The sequence below is a fragment of the Labrus bergylta genome, chromosome 1 (assembly GCF_963930695.1).
Source record: "Labrus bergylta chromosome 1, fLabBer1.1, whole genome shotgun sequence".
Classification (NCBI taxonomy): Eukaryota; Metazoa; Chordata; class Actinopteri; order Labriformes; family Labridae; genus Labrus; species Labrus bergylta.
The window spans coordinates 29,147,794-29,161,042 of NC_089195.1; the positions used below are offsets into that span (position 1 = coordinate 29,147,794).

General features: G+C 38.6%; 2 protein-coding genes across 3 annotated transcripts; one reads left to right on the forward strand and one right to left on the reverse strand.

The window, feature by feature from the left end:
- Positions 1 to 667: 667 nt before the first annotated feature.
- On the reverse strand, positions 668 to 3,098 carry mb (myoglobin). Its single transcript, XM_020647691.3, has 4 exons — positions 2,995 to 3,098; positions 2,423 to 2,508; positions 1,580 to 1,799; positions 668 to 1,017 (listed from the first exon to the last, which is right to left on the reverse strand). The coding sequence occupies exons 2-4, from the start codon at positions 2,503 to 2,505 to the stop codon at positions 877 to 879; spliced, it is 444 nt and encodes a 147-aa protein (XP_020503347.3). The 5' UTR covers positions 2,506 to 2,508; positions 2,995 to 3,098; the 3' UTR covers positions 668 to 876.
- A 1,395-nt stretch (positions 3,099 to 4,493) lies between these two features.
- Positions 4,494 to 13,187, forward strand: serhl (serine hydrolase like). 2 transcript variants are annotated; one of them, XM_020647665.3, is made up of 12 exons: positions 4,495 to 4,690; positions 6,022 to 6,165; positions 6,972 to 7,085; positions 7,238 to 7,279; positions 7,395 to 7,414; positions 7,535 to 7,609; positions 10,496 to 10,605; positions 10,727 to 10,806; positions 10,893 to 10,927; positions 11,032 to 11,108; positions 11,223 to 11,313; positions 11,937 to 13,187. In XM_020647665.3, the coding sequence occupies exons 1-12, from the start codon at positions 4,633 to 4,635 to the stop codon at positions 12,078 to 12,080; spliced, it is 990 nt and encodes a 329-aa protein (XP_020503321.1). In that variant the 5' UTR covers positions 4,495 to 4,632; the 3' UTR covers positions 12,081 to 13,187. The 2 variants fall into 2 exon arrangements, with proteins under 2 accessions (XP_065814618.1, XP_020503321.1); XM_065958546.1 differs by lacking the exons at positions 10,727 to 10,806; positions 10,893 to 10,927; positions 11,032 to 11,108 and having other exon boundaries at positions 4,494 to 4,690.
- Positions 13,188 to 13,249: the final 62 nt, after the last annotated feature.

The window sequence follows — 13,249 nt, forward strand, 5'->3', positions numbered from 1 at the left end:
GAGTGATAAGCTCCCCAATATGGCTGGTGTGACTCTGCCAAAAGGCTCTGCTCCATCACATTCACATTACACCAGGTGTTAACACTTTAAAGATAACCCTGCACATGAGGACATTGCTGAGGGTGATGAGATCAAACGGGATGTTGGTGTTCATGAAAAGAGTATTTACCTCAACATGTGTTTTTCACATGTTTTGTGATGAGTTACCAGTCTTACAAAAAAAAACATGTACAACTCTTATTTCCCTCAGCATAGGGTTCACATTAGTTTGCGTAAGTAATAGACCCTTCAAGTGTTTGTCTACCAGTCTAGTGTTATTTTTATCCACTTTTTACTGAAGGATGTGTAAGCACAAGAAAAATTCAGTGGATGTGATGGAGCATGTCCTGGCTCTTGCTGCCCATTGCTCTACATATTTGGGTTGTGGGGGCCTATAGGGTCCATGTGGCAGTGAATGTAGTTTATGTACTAGTAGCGAGGCTGGCTAGCTCGTATAAACAAAGTGGTAGGTCATTTAAATGATCGGTAGAATAATTGTGACGAAGGGTTTCCTCACTGAGCACTTGTTCTTCTCATTATAGGGACCAAGTATGTTGAATTTATGTCACATTCTACATTCACAAAATGAACAAAACTTAGAGACCTGAAAATAAAACAATGAGCTGAGTGCAGTTACTTGTGATTTATTGGTAATATATGATAAGTGTTTACAGTATGTGGTCATGAAACATTAAATAATCCTTAACAGGGTCAATCTCCCTTTTCTAAACTTTATTATGTTTTTAGTCTTAAGTGATTTCTTATTTCAATCAAACCATTTGATTTTGAACACAGCTTTTGCAGATGGAAAAAAAAAAAAGCTTTGCGCTAGAATGTCTAGCCGGTGAAGCCAAGTTCTTTGTAATTGGCCTCCATGTCAGCTATGACGACAGCCATCACGTTCCTCAGGGCCTCCTGCCCGCCAGCGTCGAGTCCAGCCTTCTCCCCCATGACTTTACCAATGACCTCTGCAATCAGCTGGTGAGAAAACAAAGGCCAAGGTGATTAAACTTATTAAAAAGCAGTCAGGAGGACGCAGGAAATGTGATGCAACAGAAGCAACTCTTTAACATAAAGATCAAGCAGCACCTTTCAGGGTTTATAACTTGAGCCTGTGACAAGTAATAAAGACTGCAGTTCATCTAATAGCCACTAGGGTTGGCTTCAAAAGTGAGTCGATCCCCAAAGAAGACCATATTAAAATGCCAAAAGCAAAACATGTTTACAGCCAGGTACAAGATACTTTGTCATGTTTACTCATTCATGTCAACTGAACGGGAGTTTATCTTAAAATCTCACACATTTTATTTACTTTCAGGCTGAATTTTAAACATAATCAAGACTACGGCAGCTTTGACTGACCGGCTCGCTGCTAGTTGCAAGCTCAGTTTATATTGTCACAAAACCTCCAAAAAATCCAAATTTGGTCACATTTGGCTCCAAAGAACGGGTGATCGCAAAACTCTTTTAAACAGTATTTCCCAAACCAATTGGTGACATCACAGATGCATTATAATATTTTTGTGGTCATCTCCCTCACCTTGAAGTTATTAATGGGGATCTTGTGCTTGTTGGCGTGGCTGTTGGCCATGGGCTTGAGGATTGCAGCATGGTCGCCTTTGGCCCTCAGCAGCTCCCCGAGTTTTTTCAGTACAGTAGCACCATGGGCAGAAACGGCCGTGTTACCGGCCAGGTCACTCCTGGCGATGCCAGCAAACTTGGGGAACAGCTTCAGGGTGTCTGGGTGCTCTGTGAATAAACTGTGTTAAAAAAAAAAAGGACAATAAACTGGAGAAAACAACACCAGGGCACCAGGGAACAGTTGGTGAAAAGAAATCCAACATAATTAAAACAGCACATAGAATTAAATCCTAAAATTTGGTGTTCAAAAGCACCCAAAAAAGGGCTTTTTGATCAGATAAAACCAGGTAAACCCGATACTGTTTTTTTTTTAATCAAGATACGATCTGTAGTTTGTTGTGTTTGAAACTTTTGAGTAGGATTGGGATAACTTCAATGCAAAAATTCAGGATCATCTTGCAGAAAGCAGAAGGGTGATTTCAGATTGTATTACAGGGAAAAGTGTATTAAATTACCAAATGTGGATCATTTTTTTTCGAGATAAAATATTTTAAACAGCCGGGCCCCGGACTTTAGCTACCACTGATTACACAGAGGTCATGTCCTACATGATGTTTTAAACTTAGGCAACACAAAATATTTGAAAAATAAACCAACGGAGGCCACAAAGAGAGACATCATTTAACATTTGAGTTAAAATTAAAGATCAGTCATCAGTCTGTAACTTCAGGAATCATGGCCCCAGCCCAGTTGATGACCTGACTAACAGAGAACGTAATCTTATCTTTCCTGAGTGACTGACCGGCTCAGAACCAGGCCGCCGTAGGCATCATAGTCAGCCTCCACTGGACCCCAGAACTTCAGAACCGTGTCAAAGTCAGCCATGATCTGAGGAGGGGAAGGAATAGATCATCAAAAAAATAACACCAAAAAAATGATTTGAGGAATAAAAACAGATTTTGTTACAGGCTGTGAATCAGATCTATGACCTCAGCTGCCCTCTGTAACATGACCTCAGTGAAATGCAGCTGAATTCATGTAAAGGAATATCAGCTGGATTCGATGCTTTAAAGGCTGCCCATTGGTAATAAATATCAATATTTTTTTCTCTTGAACAAACTTATAACTTGACACTAACAACTGTAGTAAAAAAGTAAACATTTAACCTTGACTTTTCTGTGCATCCTGAATTCATGCCGAAGGAACAAAGCAGAGTGATATATGTGTTATTATAATTTTTCATTCTGTCTGCTCTAATGAGTCCTGAAGTGCCTTTTCTGTCTCTTGTATTCTCTTTAAGAGACTTTACCCTAATTGAACACATTAAATCAGTTATTGGTTATAAAACCTTTATAAAAAAGACTTAGCACCTACCTGCAAAGTAGTGAAATGTCCTGCGTATAAACACCAAGTTCTTCTCACCTCCCAAAGTTGATCTTTTATACTCCTCTGTCCTGTGATTAAAATAATGCCAGCCCTCCCATCCATCTCGCCACAGGTCTCTTCAAATGTCAACAACACCTCTCGTTGTAATCTGGAAAAATGTGTTTGATGTGGTTACGTGACACCAGTGTGTTTGATTTCCTGTTTCATCTCGCTGCACCTTTTATATGCCCTGATATAATTGTCTGAATAACAAATATTACATTTCAAACATTTGTTGGAAAAACTGCAGATTAGTTTCATTTATTTTTTTTAATTACTGATCATCAGTTTGTCTGACGGAAACTTTATTCTGTGATGGGTTACACTACTCTTATAGCTGCATTCTTCTGATTATTTGTAAAAATAAATAAATAAATCATCCCAGGATTTCATTTTGGGGCGACCGCAGCTCAGCCTGTAGCAAATTGGGTTGGGAACAGGTGTGTTCCAGCTGTGCGGACCAAAATATGGAAGTTGTTCTGGCTCCTAGAGAGATGCCAGGTCACTTCCTGAGTACTGCCGAGGTGCCTTTGAGCAGCTCTGGAGCACTCCCTGTTTAGCAGCCCCACTCTGACATCTCTCCACTAATGCATGTCCACAGGTCCTGTTGGTGTGCATTTCAGGTTTAAGTGTGTGAGAGGCGTGTCTCTCAATAACGGTGTAAACCAGGATTAATAAAGTATGTAAAATTAAAAAGAATTAAAACCCACTGTGGACTCAAAGATTTACAGTGATATGACAGCAGCCTAAAGACAATGGTGCAAACTTTACTTCTCTACTACTTTTGTTAAACTTGAACTTTTGTTCATCCGTAGGCTATTTTACTACGGAGGATTAGGACCATGTTAAAAAATTATAATAATTTAAATTTCGAGATTAAAGTCCTAAATTTACGACTTTGATCTTGTAAATGTGACTTTATTCTCGTAAATTTATGACTTTATTCTCGTAAATTTACGACTTTGATCTTGTAAATGTACGACTTTATTCTCGTAAATTTATGACTTTATTCTCGTAAATTTACGACTTTATTCTCGTAAATTTATGACTTTATTCTCGTAAATTTATGACTTTATTCTCGTAAATTTACGACTTTGATCTCGTAAATTTAATTTTTTTTTTTTTTTTTTTTATGTGGCCCTAATCCTCCGTCGTACTATCTTAAGCACTGAGAATATTTTTAAAGTTCTGTGTTATTCTAAATTGGGTTTATTTTTCAAATCCTGACTCTTTAACACTCTTTTATTATTTAATTCAACCTCACGTTTCAGCTTCAGGTGTCTTCTGCCTAACCTGAGGACTTTGCATACCTTAGGTCGAGTTTTAGGTCCCATTCTGTTGGCTAATAGTAATCGTGTAAAAGGTAAGCCCCGCCTCCTCTTCACGCTTAGAGGTTAAAACTGTGTTCTCTTATCCAATAACAGTCTGAGACCGTGTCACGTGATTATTCGACACCCGGAAGTTTGCAGTTTATGTTAGAAGGACTGGAAGAAGATTCATGCTCAAAGACATTACGAGATTCTTTTCTCTTACCTAAATATTTTGTAACCTTTTAATATTTTTATAACGTCACAGGTGTTCTTCAAGATGATGCAAGCTATGAAAGGCGTGAGATATCTGCAAACCCGGACTGTCACTCAGGCAGGTTAGTAAACTTTTATATCTCTCCATTTGTCTGAAACTTTTGTGCTCCTGTTTGTGTTTAACTTATAGATTATAGATAATTAATTATTTTAAAAACATTTAGTGATTTATTGATTTATTTTTATTGAGCCCTAACCCTATTATTATTATTATTATTATTATTATTATTATTATTATTATTATCAAAGCATCGTGCTTTTAAATATTAATTAAGCAGGTATACTGAATTTAATGTTGATGTAGGTGTCTTCACTAAATATTTTTCATACATGTTTTATTTTATTTTTATTCCTGACAGATTTTGTGGCCTGTTTTATTTTTATTTTTTATTATTTTTATTTATTTTTTTAATCTCATATTAATGTAAAACACATTTCTATGAAAGATAGATTTTTTTTTCAGTATTTTTTAAATGTAGGGACAAAAACCTGAGCTGGAGAAGAACTGATATCAAACTGTGCTCGTAGTGATTAAGCTGTTTTTTTTAAAATTAATTTTAGACTTGAAAACGATCCAGTCCTTTTCTTAATCGATATCGAACACAAATACAGCCCACACACACACACACACACACACACACACACACACACACACACACACACACACACACACACACACACAAAGTGAAGACAAAGATATTTCCATTTTGTAGGAAATATTTTCAAAACATTTTTATTGATCCCTTATTGTGAGCATTTTCTATTAATCTTAAAAAGCAAGTATACTAAATTTATTGAATTCTATTTTATTTTTTTTGTTTGTCTTGTATTAATGTAAAACACGTTTCTATGAAAGATAGGACATTTTCATTATTTTATAAATTTATAGATGCAAAAACTGAGCTGGAAAATGGATATTAGGAGCAAAAATGACATAGTTAAATCTTAATGGATTTACAGCGAGTCACTTTTTACATCACAATTTCCCCCAATGTCATGGTGAAGTAGCTTTTTGTTTTTAAAGATTAATAAAAATCTGTCCATCTGTTGTCAAACAATGTTAGGAAGATTTCTACTTTAAGAATTGAGTTACTTTTCAAAACATTAGCTCAGTTTTGGGATTGTTAAATATGAACGTGTGTAAGATGACTGTTTCAGCAGAGAGAGAAAAAAAATTCCAAAGAAGTAAAGAACTTTTTTTCCCAGCAAATATTTTTCACAACATTAGAAATCTTCTAGTGTGGAAACATTAGGGTACAATCTTCTGTTAAAACTATAAAACAAGAGCCCGGCTCGTCTTAAAGAAACAAGGATCTTCCTCAGACTCAAAGAGGGTAGATGACAAAAGAGTGTTTCTTAAATGTTCATAACCCAGCGTGTGTTACATGTTCAGTTTCAGAGCTCTCTGTGCCGGTCCCATGGGGAGAGATCAGAGGTCGAGTCTGGGGTCCTGATCATGGTCGTCCTGTGCTGTGCCTGCACGGCTGGGCTGATAACTGTGGTACATTCAACACCCTCATTCCCTTCCTACCTAAAGGTATTTATTTTTGGTTGAATGGATGAACTTATTAAAAGCTTTTCACTGCTCTCGGCACCCTCAGTTAGATTGTTTTTCAGGCTTATAACAAGGTCCTAAAGTTTTCCCTCGAGGCTCATTACTCCCCAAACAAAACACCTTTAGAGAAATAGTTTATTTCAATGTGGTCAGCTACTCCTGCTGCCTGTCAAAATGTAAAGAACGCGGGTAAAATTTCACACTTTTTGAAAATTACTTTCTGACAATGGGCGGTCGTTTATGTCTCTCGCTTTATTTTAAAAGCCAGTGAACACAGGTGTCCTGGCTTTACGTTTTGCAGATCAGTTGTCCCAGTAGTTCTTTAAGAAGTGTTAAACATTGATGTCTCACCATGAGAAACTCTCTGGTAGGTAAGGTACATGACGGCTTCAGGGTTTAGACTCTCCCTGCTGCCGGTCAGACATTCACTCAAGCCATTTATTGAATATATTCCACAAAAGTTATCACAAAATGAAGAAAAACAGGCCCTCTGGTTTGACCCTTCATGCCGGTTATCAAGGCCGTCCACGAAGGGGGGCACAAGGGAAAACTTTCTGGTGTCCAGTCACGTGAAGAGGTCCCATGGAGGTTAGCAAAAACATGGTCCATCCTCATTTTTTTAATTACAATTTTAATTTCATTCAAAATTTAACGTTTCCTCTTATGGCAATGAAAACCACTTTTAATGTAGTGTTGCTTCAGTAGCCTACATTTGTAGCGCTAACACAACTGATGGATAATAAGGTAACCTGGTAAAACTCCATCCCTCTCCGTTTCCCTCCTCTCAGAGTACAGATATGTGGCCGTGGACCTGGCAGGCCACGGTCAGTCGTCACATCGTCCTCCTGGAGTTTTCTACGCCTTTCCCTCCTATGTGATGGACGTACGCAGAGTCGTCGACGGTGCGTTCACGCTCATGGAAGTTTTTTTTCAGCCTCAGCTCTGGTGCATCTGTACTGCAGTTAAAACCACAGCAGTGAGGTTATCTTTGTCGTTTTTATTCCTTGATGTGATACTGTCGCTGGTTAATGATCTGTGAAATGAACTCCCACAGCTCTGCAGTGGAGCAAGTTCTCCATCATCGGTCACAGCATGGGTGAGTGCAGCTTCACAGCACACCGACAGCAATTCAAATGTTGTTTCTTTTAATGAGTTTGCTTTTTTATTAAGAGATATTTAGACGGACATTTCATTTCTTTCTTTAATTTCAGGCGGTAATATTGCTGGAATGGTAAGTGATTTGAGTCATGACAGGCTGTTTCACCTTGTTACTCTTTCTTCACACAGTGAACCGACTCTGTGGAGACTATTTAATTCTACTGTGTTATTTACTTCACATTGTTCTCCACAGTTCAGTGCGCTGTATCCTGAGATGGTGGATTCTATCGTGCTGCTGGACTCCTATGGATTCCTCCCGTCAGATCAGGTAATTAAACGGTTTTCAGACCCCAGACAACAGTCACATCGGGGCTGTTCATTAGGCTGCGTGGTAACTGTAGCAGTTCTCTCACAGGATAAGAACTCAGTCTTACTGTTGTTTTAATTTAGAGGTTATTGTTTACTTCTTTAGCTTTGCTTCAAAACCGTCACAAGAAAGGGTTTGTTTTTATTTCACATCGTATTGAACTGTCTGCATACGACAAAACATCCCGTAAAGTTTGCCTGAGAAGAATGGAGTAATTGAATTTACAAAACTGTGTTGCTTTAAATCCCCGTCAAGAGACCTTTGCATCTACAGGCTAAAAGTGACGATCGTCTTTGCAGTGGTTTGTACATTGAGATATGCATAAAGTCAGAAAGCTCATCTTCTTATGATGAGCAACAGTCAAGTTTAGCATCCTTAACCAAAACTTACCAAACTAAAAAACATGGAGACCAAAAACATATCAAAAGAGGGACGCCACACAGGATGTTAAGATTTTAACCTAAGGGCTTTATTAAGGATTTTTCCCCCAAATACTCAAAATGTAAAGAATAAACCAAAGACGCCTAAAGGGACTGGAGACCCGGACCCAAAAAAGAACAAAAGATGGAAAGGTGCTGAGCTATCTACCCAATGGGCCGTCACTCTCAACACCTTCCCCTAAAACTACCTAAGACAGTGGTTCTCAAACTATGGTAGTTATGGTATGTTTTCCCCTCTAAATTAATCTAGTTTTTGCAACAAACAACTTTAATCTTCTCAATTTCTGCTCGCGCGCACAGACATAAACAACAACAGGAGTACGCCTCGCGTTTTTAAAAAGTTCCACTCGATTTTCCGTTATTTATAGGAGTTTAGTACTGAATCAACAGCAAACAACTGTAGGCCTACTTTAACAGATATTCTGTTATTTATTGGAGTTCAGAACAGAATCGGCTGCAAGCAACTGTACATTTAAATTTTTAAAACTGAGCCAGGAGGAGCTTCAGTTTTGATACATTTAGACTGTACGGACAGTCACTCACCCTCTATCTGTCTCTCTCTCTCTTGCTCTTAAGCTGATGTGATTCTGCTCTCTTTTGCTGTCTTAACTCTCTTCAGGAGTCGAGAGGGATTTTTTTTTTTAAAGGGAGTTTTACTATGTTGAACGCAGAGACTTATAATACAGAGGCTCTGGTTGCACGGAGCCTGCACTCTCTCGTACGCTCTCTCTCCCGCCTGCTCTCGCTCTCTCTCACACGCAGAAATTTTATGAATAAATTAGAAATTAAATAAGAACAGGTCGGAAATAAACTTGAGCCCAGTTATCGTCTTTGTGTGGGAAACACTGGAGACTAAATTTTCTAAAACAGGTTGTTGGTATAAAGTTCTAATTTTTATTGTTCTGCACTTCTTTTGATTTGGGCAAATATCAGAGTTGTGTGGAGTTCAAGTGCCAGTTCTAGCGCTAGCCCTTAGTAGGCCTACAGCGTGGCTGCCAGCAGTCAATAATAAATAATATTCTTTTTATAAATACATTTGCCTCCTGCATGAAAAGTGTGTTGAAATAGGCCTACAGTGTGTTTTAACGTCTGCCATAACGGTGGTACTTGGAGAGCCAGATATTTTCGGAGGTGGTACGCAGTCTAAAAGTTTGAGAACCACAGACCTAAGAAATAAAACTAACCATAGGAAAACAAAAGATCAAAAACAGGCACACCTGGTGATCTTCAGCCCAAACTCAAAGAAACAAAACCCAGCCATCTAAACATGCGTGGAAAAAGGGAAATAACTACTTTGGGCTAAAGAAGAAAAAGTGAGAAGGAGAAACAAACACTCTTCACCACATGCTGCACAGAGAGTGTGTGTGCCCCTCTCTCTCCTCTTCCTGCTCCTCTTAACCTCCTCCTCCTCCCTGAGTATAAAATTCACTCTTTTGTGCAGCAGGTAGAGGGAGGAGGGAGACAACAGGGCTGCATGTTACATTGAGCAGCGAAACATCGAAACATTTTTGATGATTTCTTTTTCATGCATTTATTCCGCATGTTCAGGTCACATTAAATTAAAGGCTTTTCATTTGGAATTATCTTTATAAACCCCATAAAGGTAGAAGTAAAATGATGATAAATGGTTTCAGTTCACTCATACCTCGACAGTATGACAGTAAACATACACTGTTGGTTTGCTCTGACGTCGTTTCCTCCTCTCTAGATCTCAGCTTGTGTTGTGCTTCGGCTCTGATGTTCTTCGGCTCTGGATAAAAGCATCGGCTACATGAATTGTAGAACTGTAAACATTAATCTAACTGCGCTCGGTGGAGTAATCAAGGCTTTCAAAAGTCTTTGATTGAATGTAGCGTATCCTGCAGAAACCCTGGTTCTACTAATGAACATGCAGAGCAGTAGAAGGAAAAGGGAAAGCTTTGATGGTTGTAGCAGCTCTCTTTGTAGAGAACAGCTGCTTTAGTGGCCTCCAGTTTAGTTTGAGTTCACAGTCCCTGATTTTTACTTTAGAGCTGTTCAACTCCTTCACCATTTTTTTTTTTGGTATTTTATCCAACTTTCATTTTAACAGATATAGTGACTCCCTCTTAAGATAACCTGGGTAAGAAATACTCTACAAGTACACAGACAGGCCATCACACGGTGACAATACACTGACAAAGTAGAACATAACAAGAGTCGAAAAGTGGTCGTCAGATTTTAAATGACTGCATAGAGTCTCTCTTCTTCTTGTGTCAAACTTTGATGCATCATGATGAATAAAATTCTTAAAGTCTGACACAGTTTTTATCTTTTTGAGTTCATGTTCAACAACATCTCACATCGAGATGCGCTGTGCATAAATCTCTTGTGTCAGTTGCTTTGAAATCCTTTCCCTCATCATTTATTTATGTCTTTTTCTTTGCAGAAAGAAATTCCTGAAGTGATGAGGAAGGGGATGGACGAGATGCTTCAGTATGAGAAAAAGACAGAGGAGGACAAGAGAAGGGTTTACACTTATGAGAAGGCAGCAGAGAGGTGTTACACCTTTCTATTTAGGGTTTTTTTTTTGTTTTTTTTTAAAGATGTCTAAATATCAAATCCAACACATGTGTCATACTGCTGTAAAATATAAGCCTTTTTGTGTTGTTGCTTTCAGGCTGTTGGCTGCAAACCCGAATCTGTCTGAACAGTCTTTGCACGTCCTCTTAGAGCGAGGTCTAGTTCAAGTGGAAGGAGGTACATGTTTGTTATGAGCCCTCCTCACAGCAAAAACAAAAAGAACAACGTTTCTCCTATAACAAAACTATACTTCTCTCTTATAGGGGTGATGTTCTCTCGTGACTTTCGTATTAATCTGGTAGGCTTCTGCTCAGCAGCACCCTTTACCTTTCCATATTTTAAAATAATTTATGTACGTATGAAGCCCATAATGTTTCTGTATCATATATCTTTTGTTGTCAGAAAAACATAGCACGCATCAGTCTGGAGCAGAGTGTGGAGTTGCACTCAAAGATACAAGCCTCTGTTCTTGTTATTCTGTAAGACGTTCTCATATCTCATATCTTCCTCCTTGCATGTGCTGAACTCGATGCTGCTGCAGTGAACTGTACGTTTTTGTAACTGACCACGTCGTCTTTTTCTTGTCTTTTCAGAGCAGAGGCGGGCTTTGACAAATTATACCTTAAAGCAACAAATCAGAAGACAGCCATATCAGCACTTCTACAGGCCTATAGGGACAGAAATGTAAGTGTACTTTTACAGTCTGCATCTCCGTGCTTATTTTTAGCTGTTAAGCCTCTGTGTGTAATCGTGCCTAGTGGAAAGACAGAAAGCTGCATATATGTAAAGTAGCAGCGTAGTATGAGCTCAGTGTCTCAGAGGCAGCAGAAATTTGTAAAGCGGAGAACTTCAGCGCTGACCTACATACTGGATCGTGGTCAAATGCGGCTGATGAGGAATAGAAAACAGAATGTTGTCAAACTGTAAGACGCCAATTATGGCTTCTTTCCAAGTCAGAGGGTGAGAGAAAATCAATTGGATGTCTGACTTTTCTTTTGTGGTCTTTTGCCTTTATTAGATAGGACAGCTGATGAGAGACAGGAAATGTTAGGAGGAGAGAGTGGGGGGGATGACATGCAGCAAAGGGCCGAGGTCGGATTCACTTAATTCACTTAGCGTTCCTCTGGTTATAGTTCTCAGATCTCCCCTGTGGGTATTTCCTCTCCTGGAGTCCACGTAAGGGTTAGATCCCAAACTCTTCTCTCCTTGTGCTGTTCCCAAGTGGCGCTGAATGTTTTTGAAGGGTTTTAAAAGCCTCTTATAATCTTTCACACTTGCCTAATGATCTGTCTGTTTCTGTCTTTCAGCACACCGTGGTGAAGATACCAGGCGATCATCACGTCCATCTGAATAATCCTGAAGCTGTAGCTCCACTTGTTTCTGACTTCCTGCAGACTAAAGTGTTGTCACAGTCAGACGCTGAACCAGATGAACAATCCTCTAAGCTATAAAAAAACAACACACACAAACACACACACCCACAAAAAGCCTTAAGGCAGTACAGTCATGATTTTGATAACTTTTTAGAGGTGTGTTATTTATACTGTACTGTTTACACTCACCCTGGTGCCTAATACTCAACCAGCCTGCACACAGTATAGGCATCAGCTCATGTTAAGATTTGTTGACTCCTGATTTATTATTTATAGTCATTTAAAAGACGTTATGTTCATTGTATCTTCTATTCATAGTGACAATTTACAGATAGTCTGTAGTGGAGGGATGTTATGAGACGTGCAAAAACGGGCATATTGTGGTTTTAGTTCAGTTTGTATCTTTTTGTTTATTGATCAAGTGAATAAGTGGAAATATCAACCAGATATTATTAATTATGAGTTCAGAACAAGTCTGTTGACAGAGGTTAGCCTTTCATCCAGTATTGTAAGTTTTTAATTAGGGCTGCAAAATTGCGATATGAGATTTTATCGCAACAAATGAGGTAGTAGAGTTTAGTTTCATTTACGCGAGCAAAGCTTTCTCTCTCGGCATGTGTACATGTTACCTGTTTGATGGAGGGGTGAGTATAATGAACATACTTTAGCACTATTTTGATGCAGTCAGCTACAGCTAAAGCTAGCAACCAGCTTTATATCCTCTGATTAATGGCGACAATTTTGTGGTGAAAAAAAGTCAAGTGTATTTATTTTTTGTTTCGGGAGTAACATGTTCAAACACAGGTATTGTGTAAAAAAATTAAGAGCAGCAGATGAACAGAATGTGAGTGGTAGCTTATATGCACTCTTTAATATTGGTTTATTGATCACAGTTTATATCATTGCAATGTTTAACACTGTTAGTCCACATGACATGTTTTTCTCATATCTTGCAGCCCTCATTTTTATTAGAAAATACTTTTCTCTCGTGTTTAAATTCATTAATCAATGAAAACAGTGTGAAAAGTAACACTTGAAAACTCAGGCTGGTGTTGACGTGAAACATTTCAGAGCATTCTTTGTCGAAACTGGGCTCCTAGTCAAGCTAGCAGCAACTAATGTACTTTCAAGCTGCTCGCCGCAACCAGCGGTTATGTAGGCTCTTATAAAACTCACTTTTCTCGACCTCACAGCGTACAGTTTTGTCTTTGTTGAACTTAAAGTCTTCATATCCCACAGCTGTCTCG

What these genes read in the sequence shown, in the direction of transcription:
- mb (XM_020647691.3), bottom strand. Translation starts at nt 2,505, where the DNA reads ATGGCTGACTTTGACACGGTTCTGAAGTTCTGGGGTCCAGTGGAGGCT. An exon ending in GGCGGCCTGGTTCTGAGCCG is followed by an intron (nt 1,800 to 2,422) that starts GTCAGTCACTCA and finishes TTTTTAACACAG; the next exon opens with TTTATTCACAGAGCACCCAG. An exon ending in TCCCCATTAATAACTTCAAG is followed by an intron (nt 1,018 to 1,579) that starts GTGAGGGAGATG and finishes TTTTCTCACCAG; the next exon opens with CTGATTGCAGAGGTCATTGG.
- serhl (XM_020647665.3), top strand. Translation starts at nt 4,633, where the DNA reads ATGATGCAAGCTATGAAAGGCGTGAGATATCTGCAAACCCGGACTGTC. An exon ending in CCGGACTGTCACTCAGGCAG is followed by an intron (nt 4,691 to 6,021) that starts GTTAGTAAACTT and finishes TTACATGTTCAG; the next exon opens with TTTCAGAGCTCTCTGTGCCG. An exon ending in GATTCCTCCCGTCAGATCAG is followed by an intron (nt 7,610 to 10,495) that starts GTAATTAAACGG and finishes TTTTCTTTGCAG; the next exon opens with AAAGAAATTCCTGAAGTGAT.